Source organism: Octodon degus, unplaced genomic scaffold, assembly GCF_000260255.1.
Source record: "Octodon degus isolate 3935 unplaced genomic scaffold, OctDeg1.0 scaffold00141, whole genome shotgun sequence".
Lineage (NCBI taxonomy): Eukaryota > Metazoa > Chordata > Mammalia > Rodentia > Octodontidae > Octodon > Octodon degus.
In genome coordinates, this window is record NW_004524717.1 from 165,179 (window position 1) to 190,426 (window position 25,248).

At 45.0% G+C, this 25,248-nt stretch overlaps 1 protein-coding gene across 4 annotated transcripts in view; it reads left to right on the forward strand.

Annotated features, from left to right (window-relative positions):
• Fam171a1 (family with sequence similarity 171 member A1) overlaps positions 1–25,248 on the forward strand; it is a 146,463-nt gene that overhangs the window by 90,384 nt on the left and 30,831 nt on the right. For 2 of the 4 annotated variants that reach the window (XR_002818172.1, XM_004641738.2), the window contains exons 3-5: positions 1,144–1,236; positions 11,175–11,333; positions 16,586–16,762. Coding sequence is in view for 3 of the 4 variants with exons in the window: in XM_004641738.2 (XP_004641795.1) it covers positions 1,144–1,236; positions 11,175–11,333; positions 16,586–16,762 (429 nt within the window). In the remaining variant the exon portion in view is untranslated. The remainder of the gene's footprint in view (positions 1–1,143; positions 1,237–11,174; positions 11,334–16,585; positions 16,763–25,248) is intronic. The other 2 variants (XM_023701841.1, XM_023701840.1) reach the window with 2 other exon arrangements.

Here is a 25,248-nt window from a genome sequence, read left to right on the forward strand (position 1 = left end):
CAGGGAAGCACTTATTCTACTGAACCATCTCCCCGGCCCCATAGAGCTTTTGATATTTAGATAAGTTACTAAAACTCAAAGCATGTAGGATAATTTCTGGCATGTTAGTAATTGTTATTGGTAGTGATTATTATTATGAATTTATATGTTCTGCTTATAGGTAAACTTACAGGCTTTGTGAAATTTTTATTGGAAATCTAGATACTGAAGTAGTACTTTTCAAAATAACATGTATTTTTAAAGTCTTTCTTATGCAGAGACATTCATTGTATAAAGAATCTAGTCAGTCAACAAGTTATCCTATTATTGTGCCCTTAAAACTGATTTTGAGGGGCCTGGGAGATGGCTCAGTGGAATAAGCGCTTCCCTGGCAAGCGCAAGGGCCTGAGTTCAATCCCTGGTTCCACCAAAAAAACAAAAAACTAATTTTGAAAAAAAAAAAATAGAAACTTACTTAATGTATTTACTTTGCAACATGGCAATATCCATGTTAAGGCTGATTATTGTAAAGGTGTTTAAAAACAGTATAAATCTTTTTAAAGGAGATGTGATAGAAAGTATCTATTCTTTTTCCTCCTAAATTCTTCCATCTTAATAAGCAACCAACATCGTGGTTTAAAATACTAATTGTTGGTAAATGATTAAGACACAGATAAAAATAGTAATAGCCACTGTTTGCTACTGCCACATTGAACACAAGCGATCATGTATACTAACTTGCTTAAAGATGTCTTTGACAAAAAAGCACTATCTGTCACGCGTAAATTTCTTGTTTGAAGGAAAGTTATGGTCTAGAGATATAAATTATGTAATATAAATAACTTAGGGAAAATAAGTTATACCACTAACATGACTTAATGTTGATACATATTCAATATTTATAAAATGTGGCATTAAGGTATTCCTAATGTGAAGAGGCTCAGCTTACTAGACATTTGTAACACTGTTCCTAAATTGACTTTCTAGGGCTAATAGTTAAGTGATTGCAATTTTTCTTCTGGCATTTTCATTAATCATATTGTGAATCAACATTATTGATTGATTTGAAGTCAGCTTATTCAAGAACTCAGACTACCAGGAAACTGCAGTGGGACTTTGGATTTGACTGTCAGAATTCCCTGATGTTCATTTTTGTTCCTGCAGTATTTTCCTCACTGAGCCTTGGCCTGCTTCCAGAACGATCTGCTACTCTAATGGTCTATGAAGATGTTGTCCAAATAGTATCAGGATTCCAAGGTATGTTTCACATCTAAAAAGAGAATGACAGTCACTCTGGGGCCAACTACTAAAAACTTACTGTCAGGTGGTGACAGCAGTGGGCTGTCCACAGCCAGAGCACAGCATCCTTCTGTCCCTGTGAGGGGAGAACACAACTGAATTTCGGTTAATCTCTCAGTTGCCGGTAACCTTATTTTTCTCAGGCTCATCCTATAAGTGTGCATATAAGCATGCAAGAGAAAAGAAAGGAGGACCTATAGGTTGACCAATCTTTGATAGAACCTCCTAAGAAAGAAAATTAACGTCACTAGGGAAAATGGAGAGATTTTATCTTGTTATTCTCCAAACAGTAGTCTAACATCTATTCATGCAGCACTTACATTACATTGGTGTTATAAATAATCTTGAGATGACTTAAAATACATCAGAGGAAGGAACTTGGCCTCTGTGGATTTTGGTATCCACAGGGGATCCCAGGCCACTGCTGTGGTGATACTAAGGGACCACTGCCCTTTATACTCTAATCTAGTATCATTTTACACATTTAACACATGCCCCCAGACTCGCCTGTCCTTGTGTGTCCTCTGCTGAGCAGCCTAGTCTTCCCATCCCTGTTGCTGCTGCAGGAATCCAGGACACCCCCAGACCACTGCCCTTTATACTCTATTCTAGTATCATTTTACACATTAAACAAAATGTGTGCGCCATCTGCAGATGGGGTGACTCCTTTCTCCTACATTATTAAGAGCTATGGAGACATAGAACTTGACTGGCAGCTGTTTCTCTTAAAGGATGAATTTGAGGAGAAAAGAAGTCTCTGGTAGTATTTGTGATCAAATTTGGGAGCAACACAGACATACAAATTTTGATGTCCTCTGCACAGCGAAAGTCTACAAAGCTATCTTTCTTTCTTCCAAAGAGAACGATGATGGGCCTGACCACACTCTTTTATGTCGGAACCACACTTGGCCTGTGCCCATGGCTTTGGTACTGCCCAGTTTTTCTTTCAGCTTTGTTGTGGTCAGAGCTACTGGCCATCTCCCACTTGCAGCTCCTCCCCGCCTCAGACACACACACACACACACACACACACACACACACACACAAACACTTCCTCTCCACCCCCTGGGGTCTCCTCCCCTTTCAGAGGAGAATGATGTCATCTTGCCTTGTGGCCCTTTCTTTCAGTTCCTTGGTCACTCTTTCTTGGGAGACCCCAGTGCCTTTTCTGGGCCCACACTTCTTTCCATTCCTGTCCCTGGATGGTCGCCTCTGGACTCCTTGCTTTTGGTGTTTCCTGGACTGACTACTCTCCCACCCTCTTTCAGAGGCGCCCAGCCTCCCCTGAGATGGAGGCCCAGTGGCAGCCATTTATTTGCCACCTACAGTTGACAGTTTAGTGGGCACCTCTGGCTTAACACATGACTCCAGAGATCCTGACTACTTTTTGCCTTCTAGTTCAATAAATGATATAAACATATACTGACGCTTGCCCCATGGTAGTTTTAGGAATTACCCTGGACTCGCCTGTCCTTGTGTGTCCTTTTCTGCTGAGCAGCCTCTTCTTCCCATCCCTGTTGCTGCTTCAGGAATCCAGGAGGCCGCCAGGTCCCCCCAGAGCACTTCTGGAAATTTTTTATCCATAGTACCATTCCCATTCTTGCCACAGGGGATCAAATGACCTTGCTTCCCATTCTGAAGTGGTTGTCTCATTGCCCTTGGAATAAAATCTAAACTCTCCACCCTTGGCTGTAGGTCCCACCCTAAGCCTCTGCTGCTGCCGTAGTTCTGTAGAGATGACTATTGGTGAAGGAGGGCAAATGTCGCTGTACTGAATCACATGGAGTTTCCACAGGGGTTTCCTCACCACTTCCTTCTCAGCCCCCAGTTTGAAGGCTCCATGTGGTCATCATTGGCCTTTTTCTTCTCCACAACTACCTCTGTACCCACTTTTCACTTCCTAAGGCACTAAAGAGAGAATGTGGGATCCTTTCCTGATAGTTTGACCCTTGGAGCAGTTTTGACTTTAGCTGGATACTGCGTTTGTGATGGGGCTCAACGTGTAGGGTCCCCAGCAATCACCTTACATGTGGCTGCTAGACCTTGTCACTGCAGGCTCAACTCCACACTATCACTTGCAACCCAGACACTGAGTTGTCTCCTCTGTCGGGGGCCTCTGAGGGACCCCAGTTTGTGTCCTACATCTTCTTCTTCCCATGTGGCAGTTGTGCATGATCTGCCTTCAGGAGTCAAATGTAATTATGGTGGGCCTGGCCTGCCAGCCCAAGTCACTTACGGCCACAGTTCCTCTACCCACTGATTGCTTCTTTGCACCACTGTGGCCTAGGTACAAGCTGAGGCCTGAGGAGTCCCTGCAGGCACCCAGTGCTGCTGTGCTGGTCTTTTCTCTACGTCAGCACTGAACTGGACTCCTGCAGGGCAGAGCAGGCTCCCTGCCTATGTCTCCTTCTGAGGGCCTTGGGCAGGACAGCCAGCCTGGTCTTCCTGAGGCGAGCTCATCTTTCTCCCTTTTCCTGGCTCCCCTTTGTTTATGGGATAGAATCACCTCCTTGCTAAGCACTTGCAGTCTCTCTAACCTGACCTCAGTCTCCCCGCTAAGCATTCTGCTCCTTTTGCTATGCTCTAGCCTAACTGAATTTCTTTTTCTGCTTTTCATCTGGGATGTCCCACCCCCTCTTCCATCTTACCATGCCATCATGGACAGTAAAGGCCTCTGAATGCCAACTTTCCTGAGCTCTTCCTGTACCTCCACTGGAGGCGGGAGTCATACTGCCTCCCCCGTCCCTGCAGGCCATGGGTTGAGTAGACACCTGGCACAGGAGACCCAGCTCATTGAGCATTTCAAAGTTGAGGCCCAGCTGAAGCTAGCAGCTCTGGTCTCTCTTTTACTCAGACTGAATCAAGCATCCGGCTGAATGTTCATTAGGTACAGGCTGGGCCCAGGCTCTAACCAGGCCACCTGTGAGCCAGTTAGAAGGAACAGAAAGAAAGGGAAGCAGAGGAAGCCTTTTGGTAGCAGGTCAGAAGCAAGTGGGCTGGGGCCAGGAACCCAGTGTTTGAGTGGATGCACCCCATGTTCCACCTGGAGCCCACCCCACACCCCTAATCCCAGAGCTGCCTGAGCTCAGCACCAGCAGGGCCAGAACCTGTGTGTTCATGCTGTTGGGCTGCTGTCCTGGATGCCCACAGCCTGTCATCCCTGTTGCCCTTCACTTGGGCCCTTACAGATAACCACTGACTGGAACTCCGGATTTTTTGTGATGCCTCCTTCTCGGCCATACTGATGATTTGCCTGTCCTCATCCACTAAACTTATAAGCCTGGTAGAGGAGGCCTGTATCATCATCTTTGACAGTAACCCTGGGAGGAATCACTGACGGGCTGAGTAAACGCACACTACTTATTGTTTTTCCTGTAGGTCACTTATATTGTGGTCAGTCTTTACTGTATTATAAATGCTAAAAAAGAGTGTAGTTCACACACATGCACATCTTATACTTTCACACATGCATGTGCACACACACACACACACACACACACAGTACTTGAGTAACTTTTTTCTCTCTGGAACAAGGACTATTCTCCTGTAAATAAGTCCAAAGCAGTGAGCCAGGTAGTTTCTGATACAGTTAATTTATTTGGACTGTCATATCCCTGCCTCCTGTAGCTAACCAGAAACTAGCTGGGAGCCATTTCTTCCTTTCAGGAACCTCATTTCCACACCACTTCTCAAAATTGCAGGCATCTTGTTAATTTTTTAACTTACTTTGCGTCACGAGTTTAACATGTTTAGCTGTAGTATTAGGGATTAGCAGGAAAGTTTAGGGATTAGCAGTGATATGGATAATGGGTAACTTTATTTCAAGGTTTCTTACCTTTGAAAGCACATCTATATGTAGCTAATTTTGAAAATGGAAGACTTTGCCACCATTTACGTACTGCAATGACACCAACATTGTACTGAATTTATGGGTGATACATTGTTTGTATGTGCTATCTGGTCACATTTGGTCACCTGTATTGTTTTTCCATGAATGTAAAGAAGGGAAAAAATGAGTTCTTCCCTGCCCAGAAATGGGAGTCCCATGAGCCAGCTGACTTTGCAGGTGTTGCTGGGACAGCGGCGGACAGGCCTGGCCAAGGGTCAGGAGCACGCAGGGCAGTGCTGTTCTGAAGCCACTCGTGCAGGTGCTGCCTGGGTGTTTCACATGACACTGGAAGAAAAGCTTCAGAAGATCAAAGTGCACTGTGGGCGAGATGGGGATGAGGGAGGAGAAAGGCAGCAGTTGGCCCTGTTCCCCTCAGGTAGACACACAATGCTTTGGTTGAAGTTTTTGCTTTAAAATGTTTATAGCCAAATAGAGAATGAACACATGGTAATGCGAATTTTCTAGAAAAATTAAAAGGCTGTCCACTTACTTCCTCCTCAATGGATGGACTGTTTGGCATTTATGCAAATTCTGGCCCACACACCAAGCAAGCCCTTCCGGCGTCCAGCGGGGCAGTGTCCTGAGGCAGCCCGCCAGCATGAGCAGCAGGGCAAGTGCCCGGTGCTTGAGGGACTGACCTTGTCGTCAGCAGCCCTTGCATTGTGAGAGTGAAGAAGTGGCTGTGCTTTTAGGGTCCACCCTGTCTATAAAGCAAGCTGGGGCAGACCTGTTACAGTGAGGAAAAGGGCCGAGCCCAGGGGACACTGGTGAGCTGGAGGAATCCCAGGAGGAGGCTGCACTGGAAAATGTGCTCATTATAAAAGACTGGTAAATTCCTCTTAGGGTTGTCACTGAGATAAGAAGATAGAGAGAGCGCTCATAAATTATGGGAATCTTTCTTAGACTCAGTTTGTGCTGTGCTGAAGAACACTTTTAGTTGACATCTCATGGGGCGTGTTTGGTGGTAACTGCTGGAGTTAACCCCAGCATGACTGGCAGTGAGGAATGACAGAGTGCCCTGGCTATTCAGTGCCGTTAGAGAGACCACAGAGCTGGCCTGCAGCTCTGGCTCCCAGAGCCACCCAGAACCCTCTGCTGACTCTAGAGAGACACATTCAACATGGTAATGGTAGCGAGCAAGGTACTGGGAAGACATTCCTGGCTGCTTTTGGCTGTCCCACCCACAAGCTGGCTGCCATGCCCACATCAGTGAGCTCTTCCTCTTCAGGGGCTCTTGCTGTTCCATACCTAGCTTTTTTCTGTTCCCAGGACACCTCCTGGAAGCTTCTTTCACCGACTCTCAGACCCTACTCCTAGTTGCTTGTCTTAGAGAAAACGGAGCCCTACAAGGACCAGTGTCCTCAGAGACCTTCCTCTACTGTGCGGACCCCTCCCTGCAGGGCTCAGCCCCTGCCCTGAGCCTTTTCACCTCCCCACTGGGTCCCATTCCTGTTCTTCTCTCCAGCTTTCCTCAAGCTGGGCACCATCTTTTATGTTGTCTCTTGGTCGTATCTCAGTGCTCAGAATTGCTTAAAGTTTTGCCATTCAAAAAGAAACCTTCCTTGCACCCTGCTTCTTCAGATTGCAACTTCCTATCTCCGAGCCTCTCTAGCTTTGGAGATACCTCCTCTTGCCACATGGCTTTGGGCCCTCTTATGTGGCCTCATACTATTGCTTAGAAATTTCTCTTGTTGAGTTTGGCAGAGTTGAACTTGCCAGATGTTGCCACCCATCTCAACCCAAGTATGGCTAGGCTCTAGGTAGAGATTGGGCTTGTGAAATGCATTTCACAGAACAGCTACTCTTGATCTCTTTAGTCTAAAAGGGGAGAGATGGGAAAGTAACCTTTATCCTTCCCTGAGGCATGCCAGGAAGTACTGTAAGCCCTGTTACATGTATGTTCTGGACAGATATCACAGCAGCTGCCTTACAAGACAGGTATGATCCACACCCATTTTAACAGTAAATAACTTGAAGCCCCAAACCACTCAACTAGAAAGTGGTAAAGAAAGGGTTTCAACTGGGAGTTAAGTGAGTCCAACATCCGTGTTCTCTTGCTGTGCCTCCTATAGGGAGATTGCAGATGTTCCCATAAATATAGTACCTTACAGGGCACAGTAAGGTCAAGACTATAAGAGGGACAGAGCTCAGAGCCTGGGGTGAGATCAAGAAAGGCTACAAAGGGATGGGATTTGAGATACATTTTATATGGTACAGATAGGCAATATGAAAAAGTTTCAGACACAGAAAGGAGGAGGAGTACATATATAGAAACAGAGCTATGCGGTCCTTCTGGCTGACTGTTAATAACTAGAGCATCTACTTTGAGGTAGACATAGTGTAATAGAAGGGACACAGACATTTGAATTAAATGATTCCTACCTCTTAAATGCAGAATTGCTTTGGCCAAGTTAATTAACCTTTTGGGGCTTTAGATTCCTCGAAAATCCAGGAGAAAATCCCCCAGGGTTGTTTTGTGGGCTTATGAATACTGAAGCACTAATCTGTGCTTTTCAGGTATAAGAGTTGTGAAGTAGTATTTAGGTCTGTATTGACCTACTTCATTTTGTCGCCATTGTTAATTTGGCACGGATGGTTTCTGAGCAAGGAGAAGCCATGGCCAGAGTAGAATCTTAAGGCAGTCCATGTGTCACCAAGTGCAGTGGAAAAAAGGATAAGACTGAAGCAGGGAGCTATGATCGGACTTTCCCAGTAGTTGAGACAAAGGTAATGTAGTGTAGCATAAGGTAGAAACGGAAAGGAAAGGAATAGATGAAGAAATAAAGAAATGTTGACAAAGATGGGTCTGTCCTGGCCATTGAGTGACTCCACAAGATATTCAGAAGGGATAATGATAACCCGGATTCCAAAGTGGGTATTGGGAAGAACTTGTGGTCATTAAGTGAGAGAAGAAGTAAGCAATGGTTTTGGGGTGCTAGCAGGGCATCTGAGTAGAAGCAGCTTAAAGGCAGGGGAGGTACAAGTGTGGAACTTTGAAAAGAGGCCAGGCTGGGGAGGACAATGACAGCCCTGGTGGCAGTGGTGGAAGGGAATCATTAAGGGGAGGGGAGAAAACCAGCAGAAGCAATGGATGGCAGCCCTTGAGGGACTATTTCATTTGAAGGCAGGAAGGGAAGAAAAGAACCACAGGGGGAAAAAGCAGACAGACTGTGGAGAGAACCAGGGCACAGGGCTGTGAACGCCAAGATGGAGGGAACTGGTGGGCAAGGGTGGCAAACAGCATTGAACATCATGAAGAGGCCACAGAGGACAAAGGCTGAGAATTGGTCATGAATTTGCAGTCCCTATTTCTGGCATGTACTGTGGGCACAATCACATTGCAGAGGTTGGGCAGAAGAAGAGAAGGCAGTCCTTTATGGGGATAGCAAAGTTGAAGTAATGTTTAGTGATGATTGTTCAAGGTGGGGGAGAAATGAGTATGTTTGTTGAGGAGGGAAGCAAAACCTAGACACAGAAATTGCTGACAGAGTTGGCAGAGATAAGTGAAGTGAGGAGAAGGGCTTGGGTTGACTTTGGAGGAGAAAAAGAAAAACAGGAAGAAGTAAATTTGATGTGCTGAGTGGAAATGGAGGCCCCAGCATTTTCATTAAGTGAGAGGCATGCTGGGAATGGGGTGGAGCCCTGTGTTTGAGGACAGCAGGATGTAAGGGAGACCAGTCCACTCTCCAGCTTCCATTTCCACCCAGTGGTGTGAAGATCTAGCAGCTCTCATGCATGAAGATGGACAAAAATGCAGCCACTTCTCCAACACCCACACACATACCCTCTTCGGTTTTGTTTATGCTATGGCTGAGAATAACTTATATCCTTAGACTCCTCAGCTGTTTGGTCATTTCATCAGGCAGAGCTGTTGCCTGCGTGCTGCATACTGGCTACCTTAGCAGATCCACCCTTGCCATGTTGTGCCAGTCACGGTGCCTGTCAGGTCTGCTGGGGTGGCCACTTCTCTTTCTCATCAACCTGGCTGAGCGTTGCCCCCTAAATGCTCCAGTCCCAGCTACCGCCACAGCAACCACAGCACACAGACCTTGCATGTCAGACTGGCAACCACATTCTCCTACAAGGATGGGAGGAGTGGGAGGGAAGGGGTGCAGAGAGACAGAGAGTGAAAAAAAATAAAATGAAAGTGTATATATCCCACCTCATTCTGGGGTGACCTGGGTTCTGCCTTTTCCCTAGACCCTAAGGAAACCCAGTGCACCCTCTTCCCTCATCCCCCTTAGTCATGCCATTTTTTTCTTCATATTAGCTGAATTCTTTCCTTTTCTACTGTGTGAGACCCAGGTCTGCACAATTGAATAACACCAACAGCATTGTTGAGGCAGGAAACAGCAGAGAAAATACATTTTCCTCTCATTGAAAACAGTTATCACTGGAAACGTTAGTGTCACTGTGTGGGTGGGGTGAGGAGATGGAAAGGGAGAGGCTGACTTTGACATCCCACCTCTGAAAATGGGGCAGAAAAGGAGAAAAAAGAAGTAGGCAGTGTGTGTAATCCGGCAGGGGTGGGAAGAGGGGGAGCACACTGCTGGCTTCCAGCCAGCACAAAGAGCTTGAGGGGTGGACCACAGGGAGCTTGGGTTTTGTGCAGACCCAGCAGGAGTGAGGCATCAGGATTCTGTACCATCCAAGGGAAAAAGGTCAAAAGAGGCCAACCCACAGAGCTAGTGTGTCTCTGTGCATTTGAAATGCAGTATGCGTCATCCAGAACAGGGCTGGTGGGTATGTGCAGTGAATGTCAGTGCAGGTGACCAGCATCAGACAGGACTGGCCACCCTTGGGCTCTGCACCTGGGCCTGCATTTCCAAGTGGATATTCAGCCAGTAAGGGACACTGAGCAGGGAAGTTTAGGAGGAAGAGGAAGTGTGTGACTCTACTACCACTCAGGTCATAGCAGCCAGGGCAGCCTGCCCTGTATAGAAAACAAAAGTCCTTTGGGCTTCCATGGCCTCACCTACAGGAAAAGAGCCTTGGATTTATTGATCTTTTGAGCCCTGAAGCTCTTACTTCAGGACATGTCCAGATAGGCTGATGCTACCTTGTAAGTTCTCTGCGCCAGGGTAAACAGGGACCCTGGGGTAGCTGGTATACTGGGGAGGAGAAACCCTTGACTGAGCTCAGAGACACAGTCAACCACAAGCCAGAGAAGGATGCAAGGATTTGTGTTAATATTTTTGCCAGGTTTGCGCAAAAAAATGCTTAGCATCTTCACGCTGGTGACTGTCACCACGTTAGGTAAAAACAGGCTTATCCTTCCTTTGTTTGTAGTCACTACAGCACCTGGAAAAGGTGGGCTGCAGGTGACACGAAGGAGCAGGCCAGAGCTTGGTGGAATGTCACTTCACATCATCCATCTCCAGATCTTCTTGTAAATTCTCTGACATAATTTGTCACAAGTAGGAAGCACCCTCAAGGAACAGGCGAGATGCCTGATGGCAGCTTGCGCGGGAAGGAAAGGGTTCGCAGCGCCGGGCTCCGTGTTCCATTCTTCTCAAGGCTGTACATTCTGTTCATTTGCTCTGCTTCAATTTGCTCTGTACAGGAAAACCAGATTTTACTGGGGAGATGAAAGACGGGTTAGGAGCAGTATCCCAGAGTATATTGCATTGTTTGTGCAAAGAGATTAATTGTCATCTACTATGTTTCATTTACTCTTGAACTTTCCCAAAATATTACCCAATTCATGGGCAAATGCTGTGCAGTGAATAGATCGCTCACAAACAGAATTTGGAAAAAGCTTTTTGTTTAAAACCTAAATAACATTCTGTGTCAAAACAAATGTGACAATGGGCTATTATTTCTTGTCCTATAATAGCATGTTGTCACATCTTTGTGTCCTGCATGAATGAGGGACTGGAGGCAGTGTGGGAAGGGGCTGGCGGTGAGGGGAGGCATGCTGAAACCCTAGGAAGCACTGCTTGCTTTTGCTTTTTCTAAGGCAGGCAGCAGCTCCTTGAGAAGGTAACTTGGAGGTTAATCCCCACAGGTGCCCGGCCACAGCCTCGCGTTCATTTCCAAAGAAGGGCTCTGCGCTTGCCTGAGAACTCTAGCTACAGCGACCTCACTGCATTCCTCACTGCGGCCAGTTCTCCCTCAGAGGTGGACAGCTTTCCTTACTTGCGAGGATTAGATGGAAATGGAACAGGTAACTGGGGTCCTTCTCATCTGAGGTAGGGACTCCGTGTTCTACCCTCCAGACATGGCTATGGGCACATCTACAAACACTGAGAGCAAGTGGGAGGAGGGCCACACACTGCGGAAGGAGAGTGCAGGTCACCAGCACCTCGGTTTACCCTGGACCGTGCAGGATTTCACTTTAGCCTGTTGTTTGCCTTGAGCCTTTCTGTTGCTACCAGCTTCTGAAAGCACCTTGAATGGGTTTGTCTTCTTGGGTGGACTAAGTGTGTTTAATTCAAACAATAATTTATAACTGAGTTATAAATTATAATGTATGTTTAAATATGAGCTAGAAGATTTCTGCCCCTTTGACCTCTGCCTCATCCCACTGCCTAGTCCCCTGGAAGAGAGACACAGCCCTGCCCCCAGCACCATATGCCTACTGGGGGGAAGGGCAGCACGCCTCTCCTCAGACACTGGGCAGGCATATTCCACTCCCCACCCACCAGCATGTGGGGCCCTTAGCAGCTGGAGCCTCTGTCCCCTGACATCTTTCCTATCTGTTTGTCTTCCCTTTATGTCTTTTCTTTCAAAGAGTGTTGGACTGGAAAAGGTTCCGGAGGGGGTTTGCTTAGAGTGTCAGAGAGTGGCCAGGCTTTGAAGTTGATCTGGAATCTTCCTCTGGCAGATCTCTAAGTCAGCTCCATCACTGTCACTATTCTAGCATGACATGTAGCAGCTACAAGATCAGAGGAAACAAAAGCCACCAGCAGAAAAGAGGTGATAGCGTCTTATCAGAGACAGACTACAGACATGCGCCCTGCCTCCATCCGCACCCCACATGGGTGCTTGCTAACAGCCCTCCTACCATTCTCTGGTGCAACAGAGGGCTAAGATCTGGGGGTCCTGCGTCGATTTTTTTTGTCTGTTCTCTCTTTCATCCCCTGTGTTTTGGAATAGCCACTGCATGAAATCAAAAACCAGAGGCTTTTCTGGGTTAAATCCTACTAGGTGAGTAAGTTACATCATTTCCTGGGGACAATGAATTTGAATTTCACTTAATTTTCCAGTACTTTGCATGAACTGATAATTCTTGGCTGAGGTGGGAGTGGGGTTGAATCTGAATCATCTGATCCATTTTGCAGCATGTTAATAAATTTGTGATGAGCATCTAAGGTTGACCTGGTGCTTTCTTCTTTATTTTTCTCCTCTCTGTGGTATGTATTTTAAGAAATTTTTCTTCTTTAACTATTCTGTACAGACAAGGCAATTTATATGTCAATCATTTGCCATCAGACAGATATATAGTAGTCACCTCTAGTAAACACTCTTGGAGGAAAAAATAGGCTGTATACTTTAAATGTGCAAAAGAAAGACATTGTTTCAGGGAACTTGGTGACACCCAGTTTGAGACCACCCTAACTTCCATCCAGCTCCATTATAAAATAGAACATAGTCATAAAACTCCAACTCCAAGGGACATCCTTGTTCCTTAGAGATCATTAATTTTCTTGTGTCACTTCCAATAATGGTTGAATAAATTATGAAATCTGAGAAGACTGGAGGAAGCAGAACTCAAAGACACAGGACTATTGATTTTGTAGAGTTTTATTTAAAATCACTCTACTGCAGGCAGAAGATAGCAGGTCTTTCGAATGTGACATTAAGCTTCTTTTTGACTAAAATAACTGATAAGCTGCCCCAGAGAGGATCACACCTATCTTTAGGCATACCACAAAAGGCATCCAGCCCATGGCTTGTTCACAGCTGCTGGCACTCAGGCTCCACCGAGCCCACGACTCTGTAGCACATCTTACCGCCTAGTACCGGCCCCTAGGCACAATTTGAACTCAGCTTCTCTCCTGCCCCACGAGGACATGCCTCCAGTTTTACAAATGGCTCTAAGAAATTTCAGCCAAGAGAGAGAGCTGGAACCAGATATGTCTTTGTAAGATGACAAGTTGTGTCTAGAGGTCAGCAAAAATGGGCAGAAACAGAGGAGACTGGAGAGTCTCCTTGGGGTGTCCTAAACACAGCTGGCTCCATTTAGAGAGAAGCTTAGAGTTAGAGAAATGCAGCCAAGTGGAGATTTCAGCCGCATCCCCCCTTCTCTTTGCTGTCTGTGTGCCCCATTAGCAGCCTGGTAGCACGAAGGGCACCTGCTATATAAGATGGGCTTTTACATACATAATATGTAAAAAATTACTTATATACAATATGTAATATGTAAAAGGGCCCCAGCATGTGTTGTTGACCCCTTCATCAAAAATTAAATGGCTCAAGGTGTATGAAGAATTCTGCGTCCTCTGTTCTGTTCCACTGGCCAAGAGGTCTGTTTTTGTGCTAGCACACAATGGAGTACACTCAGCCATAAAGAAAAATGGGAAATGGAGGGATCGTGAGAGCCTAGTACTAAAGTGGAATAAGTCATAAACAGGCTAAATATTGTATTGTTTCTCTAATGTCAGAGGACCATAATATAAATTATTTATTTTAAGATTTATTTGGTACAGGATTTTGCTATGCAGCTGGAACTCATAGTGATCCTCCTGTCTCAGCCTCCCCAGCACTGGGATTACAGATGTGCACCACCACACCTGGTTTCAGTGGCCTGCACATCATACAGTACCGGGGATTGAACCCAGGTCCTTGCACTTGCCAGGCAGGTGCTTAGACCACCCAGCTATCTCCCCAGCCTGTAAGTACTTTAAAGAGCAAAATAAAAGAGATGGTAGGAAACAGAAGTAGACTCTGGAGATGGGAAAGAGGGAAAGGGGTGCATGCTTCCTCTGGAAGCACTCATTGCTGCAATGTTGCTTACCTCCAAGGGCTTACAGCTGAAATATCTATCTCCATGCAGAATTAGAAGCCATCTAATTTACCCTGATTAGTTAAGAAGATAAGAAAAACAGCCCTATAAGAGTGGAGTAATTTCTTGTGGGCTACGTGTGTAGTTAGTATGATATCTGATATAGGAGCCCTCTTGGCCCAGGCCAGGGTTGGATCCCAGGTAGGATCACAGGAAAGGAGAATCAAACCTAGAAGTATGTTATCTTGAAAACTTGATGGCAAAAGCTGCACAGGGCTTGTTTTCCAAAGAAAAGTAGTTTCAAGAGAGAAACAGCTTTCTAGGGATACTGCAGAGCTGTTTCAAAAATCATTTGAAACAAGACCCGTGAATGGAGGTGGAGGGCCCAGGTCACATCATTCTACTTTAAGAGGTAATAAATACAGCTGAGTTTAAAAATAAAAAAATAAAAAAGTGATAAGCGAAAGAGGGGAGATTCATATTCTCTCTCTTTTTCTCTCTCTCTTTCCCTTTCTTCCCTCTGTCCCTCCTTCCCTCCTTCCTTCCCTTCCTCCTTCCCTCCCTCCCTCTCTGATAAACTGAAGAAGGGGATGCCTTTCTTCCTTCCATTATTTTTCTCTTTGCCTTCTTTCTGCCATGGTGGATTTTAAATCCAGGGCCTCACACATGCTGGGCAGATGTTCTCCTCCTGAGTTACACCTCCAGCCCGCAAGACCCAGTCCTACTGCTTTCTATGCCATCTGCTTGCTGCCCTATGCAAACATCCTACACCGGGATCAGTGGAATAACATAGCTCTTCCTAAAGGAAAACTAAGTTGTTTATATGCTCAAACCATGTCTTTGCAGTTTTAGTTGAGCTGTGTCCATAGACCTGGGTTTGTTATTCTGTCACCTTTAAATGGTTGGTACGTAAAAGGTATTTTGACTAGAAATATGGTAAATTCTGGGTTCTAGTCTTTCTTATCTTAAAATGAAGTGGCAAAACTAAAAGACTTCTAAATTTGATTCCACCACAGACCTTTTGATAAAAATCTCTTTCCTAAGCCTCCCCCTTCTTTGAAAGACCAGAGTGGGTATAAAGGATCCAAGTTATGCTATCATTAGCTGTTTAGAAACTCCTCCATGCAGGGCTCGTCTGAGTCCTTGGTACTGTGAATTTCATTAGGTTTGCTTTACTTGTTTAAATTTAGTCCAAATGGGAAAAGACATTAGCTCAGGTAGGTAGGTAAGTATTGTATATAAATAACCACATAGAAATCTTGCAGGTTGTATTCTAGTGTGTTCTAAAGTTTTTATCACTGTGTGTCATTCTGCTCAAGGAAAGATGTCAAATTATGTAACATTTTACATGCTATTATATTTCACTAGAGAAAAATCTAAAATGGATTGCTTAAGTGTGTAAATATCCCTCTCATAAGCATTCTCTGATTTATCTGTAGACGGTCATTAAAGCATTGGCTTAGATAAAAGGCTTCTAGTGGAGAGTAATTGGGATATTAAATTCCCTTCAAACATACCAAAATACAATGGCAACTAAATTAATCCATAAATACTTTAAGCCCAAGTTTTAATGGTATACTTTTTGAGAAGTAAGTTAGTATTTGGCAGCAATCCTAAAAGAAACTTACTATTTAAAACAAAAACAACCGGGAATGGTGGTACATGCCTGTAATCTCAATACTTAAGAGTCTAAGGAAGGAGGACTGCAGTGAGCTGAAAGCCAGCCTGGGATACAGAATGAATTCAAGGGCAGCCTGAAGTATGTAACAAGACCCTGTCTCAAAAATACTACAAAACCAAAAAACAGTCTCTAACCTAAAACGTTTCATTATGGTACTCTTGGTATCAATGTATATGTTACTAACTATGGGACTCACTTTATGTTACTAACTATGGGACTCACTTTATGTGCAAGTTCTTTTCAGTGATTTCCACATAGACCCTCATCTCACATTATATTACAGAAGAGTGCTTTTCTTTTGAGGCCCTCTTTGAAATCAGCATATTTGTCAGAAGTGGCCAGGCTGAACTTGGATTCCCTTAGAGGGCATACAATTACTGCTCTTTCTGGGCTTGTTTCTTTCAGAAATGGGGACTTTGCTTGCTTTGTAATATCCTAGTGAGGACTGGTCATATGAAGGGTTTACTACAACCTGGGCATGGTGGTTCATGTGTGCGATCCCAGCACTCTGGGAGACTGAAGCGAGAGGGTTGCAAATTTAAGCCCAGTCTGGGCAATTTAGTGACTTAGCAAGACCCTGTCTCAAAATAAAAGAATATTAAAAGACTTGAGATGTAGCTTAGTGCCAGCTCCTGGGTTCAACCCCCAGCATTAAAAATAAAAGTATTTACTATAGTCCCTGGCATACTAAAATTCTCTTCACTAAATGGTAGTCATGACTGTTTCTCCGCCAGGAGTCTCCTCCGCCCAGGTACTCTGTGTGTATGATAGAAATACCTCTTCCTTCCAGGAAACAGTACCAGGTATGACCTGACCCCTGTCACGGCTGTCAGCGTCCACTTGCTGAGCAGTAATGGAACCCCGGTGCTGGTGGATGGTCCCATCTACGTCACCGTGCCCCTAGCCACACAGAGCAGCCTCGGGCACAATGCCTATGTCGCGGCGTGGCGGTTTGACCAGAAGCTGGGTGAGTGAGGACTCCGTACCACGGTGGGCCAGCGGGCAACTTCTGTTCTGCCTGGCTTTCCTCCTGGGAGCCACATGGAAGTCCCTTCCTTGCAAGTACTGGACACTGCTGCTCACAGTGTGCTGTATGTGTTCTTGTGGGAAAATTCACTCCACCACATCATGTGGGCACTCGCTTTGTTATTTTTTTTTTTAATTTCTGTACATTTAAGCAAATTAATTTGCAAAGGCTCTAAGGATTATGAAAGCTTAAAAAAAAAAAAAGATTGTTTTTTTAACATTTATTTAGTGTGTGTGTGTGTGTGTGTGTGTGTGTGCTCGGCTCAGCCCACCAGGGGGCGCAGCTGGCCGGCATGTGGTGCTGGGGGATCGAACCGCGGTCCCTGATGTTTTGCCAAGCTTGTTCCAAGAAGGTGCTTTAGACCACTGAGCCATCTCTCCAGCCCCCCCAAAAAAAGATTGTGAAAGCTAAAATTCTTTATTCTTTGTTCTTCAAAGAATAGTAGACTGGGTGTGGTGGCACACACCTGTCATCCCAGATCTTGGGAGGCTGTAAACAGGTGGATCACTATGAGTCTGGTCTAGTAGTGAGATCCCGAACACCCTGTAGACCCTTTCCTAAAATTAAAACAAAAGAAAAGACTTTTCCAAATAGTAAAGTTTGCCAGGCCAGGGAGACAGCTCAGTGGAACAAGCACTTGTCTGGCAGGTATAAGGGCCTGAGTTTAATCTCCAGTTCCACAAAAAAAAAAAAGGATCGTATGATTTCTCTTGACCATCTCAGCTTCTGAACAAAGAAACACAATTGCTAGCATTATACAAAATAAAATAAAAATTTCCCATGATCCTACCACCTAGAGGAAATCATGAATGTAGTTCCAGTTCTGTCCTCAGCATATCACTATGCACATGTGTATTGGTTAGGAACAGCTGCCTAAGAAATTATCCTAAAATTTAGCAACTTAAAATATCAAAAGCATGTGCTATCTTCCAGTTTCTGGGAGCTAGGGATTCAGGCCCGATAGAGCCAAAGGACTCCGTTTCAGAGTCTCTAGAAAAGTGGTAGGCCGTCAGCCAGACTACTCAGCTTGCACAAAGTTCAGCTGGGCCAGCAAGCATGCCTTAGGACTCACTCGCATGTCCCAGCCAGGCCTCCATTCCTCATCAGCTCTTGGATAAAGGCTTCATTTCTTGCCATAAGGACCCTTCCATATAGCTACCTACAGTGTAGCAATTTTCTGTTTTTTGGTGCATGATCAAAAAAAAAGAGAAAAAGAAAAGTTAAAGCCACAGGTGCCCCAAACAGAAGTTATCCTAAAGGTTGTCTTCCATGTGTATTATAACAGAAATACGATTATATACAAGCCTCTGTAATTTGTTTTTTAAATTCATTAGAACAGCAGAAATACTTTTGTAACATTGTTATTCTGCAACATCAATTTTAGTGAGTGCATAGTATTCTATTATATGTCTGTATCATAATTCAGTTCATCAACCCCTAAAATTACAAAAATGTTACTATTCTAAGGCTATGATAAATATCTTCATAGCTAATCTTTGTGCATGGCTATGATTATTTTGGGGGGTTTTCCATATGCCTTTGGATACCTGTTCCATAAAAGTCAAATTGGAAATACAGGCTGTGAAATAATCCAATTCAGAATCTAGAACTATCAGATAAAGATTAACATAAAGGTTAATGGGAGACTTTTTTATATCAAGCATATTTTTTGAAATACTTAATCTTTCTTTTTCACCATATCAAGGGAAGGGACAACTGGGATGAGAGAGCAGAGAAAAGAAAGAAAGAAGGGAAAAATAAATAAATATGATGTATACAAGATAGCTTGAATAATTGTACTGCTGATTTCTGCTGGTCTACAGAAAGGAGCAATTAATGCTTCATTTTTTTTTCTCTATTTTAATTTTTTATAACTTTTTGGACCAATTTTGCATGCTTATATCTGGTAATCTGAACAACTATTTCGAAGATATACAATATACAATATAACCACTGTTGAGTTCCTATTATTTTGTTTAGTGAAATTCTGTATCATTTCTAATGTTTTCGCTACTTTTTATTCTCTTTAAAAAAATAAAGTAAAAAAAAAAATCCTTAGAATTAGCCCTACAATTAAGAAAATAAGTCCCTACTAAATTTTTTTGGCTTGGTTTGATTTTGCTTTCTAATTAATTAATGCCAGATACCAAAATTATTTGAGAATTGAATTATTTTATCAGACACATTAAGCTTGACATTTTTTGATGGATTGTAACACCACAGTAACATAACATGTGCTAGATATTGCTTGGCTGTCCCTCTTTTCAATGAATAATTGCAGAGAGTGTCATGGCCATAGTCCTTCCAGGCCTACATGGCAGGCAGCTCACAAAACTTTAAGTCCCATCTTGGAACATCACTCACGAGTTTCTTCACATTTGCGAGAAGCATGCATTTTCAGAGACTCATTTTTATAGTTTAGATCTAAAATGCCCCAAAGTATCATATGTTCAGAGGTGGGGCTTTCGGAAGGTGATTGGGCCATTTGAGGCACTGCACTCATCGATGGATTAGCCAACCCATTGATAAGTTCATAGCCGAATGTGCTGTGAGGAGGTGGGGTCTGGTTAGAGGAGGCGGGTCACTGGGGACACAACCTGGAGGTGTATGTTCTAATCTCTGATACCTCTCTTCTCCCTCCCTTCCCCCATCCCCTTAATGTCCTCCTCCTGCTCTCTCCCTCTTCCCTTCCACTCCTAATACCATTGATTGAGCAGCTTCCTCCACCAGGCCCTTCTGCCATGCCATTTCTACCTCAAAGCCAGCTGACCATAGACTGAGACCTCTGAAACTATTTGCCAAAATCATCTTCTCCCTTTAAGGTGCAATGTCATATATTTTGTCACAGCAGGAAAATCACTAATACAGAAAATTGGAGGGCTGGGGAGCTGACTTAGTAGAATGAGCATTTGCACAAGAGCCTGAGTTCAATCCCCAGTTCTGAAAAAAAAAAAAAAAAAATGGAAATAAGAGGAGAGCCATTGCTGTGACTGTATCCAACCAGGTTGTTCAGAATCCTTTGGAACTGATTTGCAGGAACAATTTAGAAAAGTTTGGAGATACACAGAGAAGCCCTGGAATGCTATAAGCAGAACTCAAAGAATGTGGAATGTAGACAGTGGAATGTAGACAGTACAGGCCAGGTTCATGAGCTTTCAGATAGAAATAAGGACTCTATTGCAAATTGGACAAGGGTCACTCATATTACATTCTGGCAAATACTTTGTCATTTTAAAAAAAAATTATGTATTTGGTACAGGGTCTCACTATGTAGCTCAGACTCATAGTGATCCTCCTGTTTTTAGCCTCCCCAGTGCTGGGATTACAGGCATGCACTACCATACCCAGACTCAGTTGCCTGAGGGTGGGGCCAGAAAAGCATGTGGTACAAGGGATCAAACGTCCTTGTCTTTGTCTTGCTCATGTCCTAAGACTTTGTGTGAAGCTGAATTTAAAAGTGGCAGATTAATTCATGTGGCAAAGAAAATTTCAAAGCAACTCAGCATAAATACTGCTGGCTGCTTTCAGCCATGTCTCAGTTACTCTTCGCTTGTTGCTGAGACAAAATATCCAACACGCAAAATGAAGAAAGGAAAGGTTTATTTTTTATTTAATTATTTATTTATTTATTTATTTTGGCAGAACCGGGGATTGAACTCAAGCCCTTGTGCTTGCCAGGCAAGCGCCTATTCCACTGAGCCATCTCCCTGGCCCCTGAAAGGTTTATTTAGCTCACAGTCTGTGGAGGTTTTAGTCCATACTCAGCTGGCTCCAAGGTAGAATGGTACATGGCACAGAGAAGCCATTCATGGTGGTGGCAAAGAGCAAAGGGAGGGGAAGCGGCTCCCTCAGTTAGCCAGCCTCTCTCCCCTCCTCACATTATAATGCAGATTACCTGTCCCAGCGTGTGTGCAGCGCCCGCATCCATAATAATCAATCACTACCTCCAGAAGCTGCCCCATGACTGCATGAGGCTTTGAGGGGACACCTAGACACAAACCATTACAAGCCAGATCTACATTGAGAATCTAGAGGAAAAAGCAGAGCTGAAAGATGTGGAAATTTTGCAGGTTGACCAGACAGTCAGCAAAGTTAGGGTCAAGAAGAGCATGGTTACATTAGCATTAACCTGTAATCCCAGCACTTGTGAGGCTAAGGCAGGAGGATCACCATGAGTTCAAGGCCAGCCTGGGCTATATATAGCAAGACCCTGTCTCAAAGAAACAAACCCCAAAAAATGGCATTAAAAAGAAGTGAGGTACTTTGCACAAAGGAAAGATGTATTGAGGGCATCTCAGGAAATGGCCAGACCCCACCCATCACAGGCTCAAAAGTATAAAAAGGATAAAGCTTGCAAAAGACTTTGCTTTGAGAAGAGTACCTGGAATACCTGCTCAAGAAGGACCTCCTAGGGAGTTGGGTCCCAGGATTCATTTCACTGTGCTCAGAGCCCAGCATAGCCATGGTCCAAAGGGGCCTGGCTACTTCTCAAGCTGGTAGCCAACCTTGGTGCCACCCACGGGATAGTGGCTTTAACAGCATGCAGAATGCGAGTATTATGAGGTCAAAGAGATTTCCACCTAGATTTCAAAGGAAGGCTTGGAATTCCAGTAAGGAGTCCCTGAAAGAAAAATGCATGAAGCCATGAGAATGAAGGCAAATATAAAGCAGAAACCCCAGGACTTTGGAAAGGCCAGGATGTGGAATGCATGGTGAGAAAAACCACAGGCAGCAAGTAGAGCCAGCCTGAGAGAGCGGCAGTGTGTCTTGACACCAGAAATACCATTGCGGTGGAGCCATCTAAGCCCCTTGGAGCTCACATCTTGCTATGACTTGACTGAGTGCTGGGGGTGGGGACTACTCCACCATGTTTGTCCTGATAGTTTTGGTTCTTATTTTGATGTATTTTTTTTCTACTCCCCTTTCTCTCCTTTTAGGAGGAAAACATTTACCTTGTTCTGTTGTGAGCTGGATGTATTTAACTTTCTTTCAGATTTCAGTAGCAGCTCACAGCTAAGGCTCTGCCTTGAGTTTCAGAAGAAACTTTGGATTTGTACTTTTCAACAGTACTTGAGTGGTTAAGACTTCAGCAACACTTAAAGACAGAATACATGATTTTACATCATGAGATGGACGTAGTAGCCTTTGGGGGACTCTGGGTAGAATATTATACTTTGGATCTAAATTGGTCCCCCTCCCCAAAGTGTCATGTGTTTCAAGGTGGGGCTTTGAGAAAGTGATTGATCATGGAGGACACTGTGCTCATTGGTGGATTAATCCACAGATGAGTTCATAGCTGAATATGCAGTCAGAAGGTGGGGCCCTGTCAGAAGTGGGTCACTGGGGCTGTGACCTGGAAGGACATGTTCCTGTCCCCAGTTCCTTCCTCTTCTCTCTGCTTCCTGGCTGCCATGGCTTAAACTGCCTTCCTCCATTAGGTTCTTTTTCTGTGCCTTTTCCCCCACAGAGTCAGCTGACCATAGACTGAGCCATCTCAAACCATGCACCACATGAAACCTCTCCTCCTTTCCGCTGTGGGTGCAGGATATTGGTTCTCAGTGATGAGAAAGCAACTAATACTCTCATCCTCTCACATGTGCTGCCTTCCTTTTTAGCCCTCCCAGTGGGCTCAAACACCTTCGGTTCCATGGTCTGAAAAGGCAGCAGAGAATAAGGTTAAGTGCAGGGACTCTGCGCACACGGGGGACTGAAATTCTAGCTCCACCAACCTTGGCTGTGCGCCACTGACCACATCGACCTTTCTATGTCAGTTTCCTCAGCTATGAGGTAGGAATATTAACAATACCTGCTATGGCTGTGAGGACCACAGTCACAGTAGGGTTCTACAGAGAAACAGAACCAACAAGATGTGGGAGTGGGGCTCTATAGCTATATTTATATAGAAAGAGAGAGACAGTGATTGATTTTAAGGAATTGATTCACACAGTTGAGGAGGATGGCAAGTCACACAGTGTTTCCACCCCTCTCTCATGTGCTCTCCTGAAACCTCCCACTCTCCTGAAGTGAATGTCACTGGGCCACCGGCAGCCTCCCAGCTGCAGAATCAGATGTCCTCTTTATCCTGTCCAGAGTTCCTGCAGCTGTGGTGGCTTCCTTTTCTTGTCCATCCTCTGACTCAGTGTCCCTTGTATTTGCCTTAGGCCTGCCCATGGGATCTGCCCTGTGCCCTGCCTGTGACTTACTTTCAGTACCACCAGCAGGACGTCTAGCTGTTTCCCCCATTCCCATTCCCACCTGTTTCTCTGCGCATTCATCAGCCCTGTGCTGCTGGCTGTCCTGCAGGAAACTCAGGTTCAGCTCTGAAAGCAGCTGCTGAGTCTTCCTCTCTCATCACTACACCTGCTCACTCTTGTGTCTCCTCCCCTGGCTCAGGGCATCATCTACCAGACCATTAAAGCAGGAACCTCACAGTTGCCCAGTCCACTGTTTTGCCTCCATGTCCTGCTCCATGCGCAGCTGTGCCTGGTTCCTCCCAATCATATCATTGTCAAATCAGTGTTCCTGAAATTTGCCACCTCCCCGCCTTCTCTGGATTGCCTCTGCTGCAGCTGGGGCTTCCTCTTCTTCCCATGACAGCAGTGTCTGGCTGCCTTCCATCTCACCTTCTCTCCACTGGGCCTTGTGTATTGCTGCTTACTTAGATTGCCTTCAAAGCTGCAGACTGCTTTCCTATTTGGGGCTGTCTGCGAGCAGCAGCTTACTGGGAGGAAGCCCAGACTCTTGCAGCATGGCACACGGCTGCCTACCAAGGCAGCCCCTGCCTGTCTCTTGCTCTTCCCAGCGTGGGCCGGGGCTCCATCCCAGCACATCACAGTTTGCCTTCCCTGAACTTGCTGAGGTCACCCTCTGAGCTTGTCGCCTGGAGTGAGCAGAACCTGCCCTTTCAGGATGGCCTAAGTCTGGCTGAGCCCTTTCCAGGCACGCATGTGCATTGCAGTTGTCCCAGCAGCATGGGAGGGCGTGGCTGAGCAGTCTACTGTGGTACCCTCTTGGGAGTCCTTTTGTCTTTGAATCATTGTGAACCAGAGCAACTGCCAGCACACATTGGGTTCCCAGTTAAAATATTGCTTAAGTGGTCACATGAGGATGATGTAGATGTTTTTAAAAGTTAAGTATTTAAGATACTACAGTATAACTTACAACATAACATGGAGGATAAGATAATTTTATATATATTGTATTTATGTACTGTGGGAGAGAGGGTCAGGCAGCCAGGGTTTCCCCAGGGTACCTGTGTCCATCCCAGAGGTCTATAGTGGGCAAATGCTTAACAATCCTAACCTCTTAGGTCTCAGGGCCTCTGGCCCAAGCAACGTGGAAACCCAAAGTCTTTTGGTGATAAATTACAACGCCCAGAACTTCTGGATGTTTTCCTCCTCCAGGGTTTATAGAGACCTTACACTGAGGGCTGTTGTGTTTTCCCTGAATCTAGGCACTGGGAAAACAGGTGTGGGATAAGGAAAGGGGCCCAGGATGCAACCCTGCTGCTCCCCCATACTGTGTGCCCCAGCCTGAGTCCACCCTGCTGTTTATGCTGTGCTCCTTCCACCCTCCCCGGGAGTGCAGACCAGGCCTAGGGACCTGGGGGTGAGACCATAGTTGTCATCCCTGACTTAGGAGAAAAATTCTTAATGATTCACAAGTATATGAATCCAATCGGTCTCCAGGGCTGGGCTCAAGGGAGGTGAGTAGGGCGGGCCCTGCATCATACCCTCTGGTTTCCTTGCCTCCCTTCTCACCCTGCCAGCCGCCTATGTCCCCTTCTTGCCACTGACACCCAAGTGGCTTCATGTGGGACCCTTTTTCAGGGAAGGCTGGTGGCCTTGACAGGAAGGTTGTCCTGGTCTCCCAGCCCCTGGAGGAGTCAGTCAGGAAACGACAGTGCTAGGAAGGAACAGATTGGAGCCATGGGAAGTAGAGGAAAAAGCCATGAGCCAGGAAATACATGGGGTCATTAGATGCTGAAAGCTACAAGGACAAGATTTTCCCTCTAAACCCTTTACTTAGGCCCAGGGGAACTGATCTGGGGCCTAAAACCTCCAGAGTATAAGTGAATAAACTTGTGGTGTTTTAGGGCCTTAAATTTGTAGTAATTTGTTCCAACAACAATAGTAAACTAATACAGTGTAGAAATGACTGAGAACAAAGAAAGGTACATTGTTATAAAATCTCTAAAATATGTTATCTAATCCCTTATTTTCTTTTTGGAAACAATCCCTGTGGCATTGAGCCTTTGTTCACTGGGATTCTTCATTGTATGATGGATCTATTTCCATTCAAATGCTCTTTTTAATTCAGCATCTATTATGAAAAATGCAACTGCCAAGTTCCTGGCTGTAACAGATTGGATATGCACCAAGCAATGCCCACGTTTGAATTGGCATTCAAAAATAATCAAATGAATT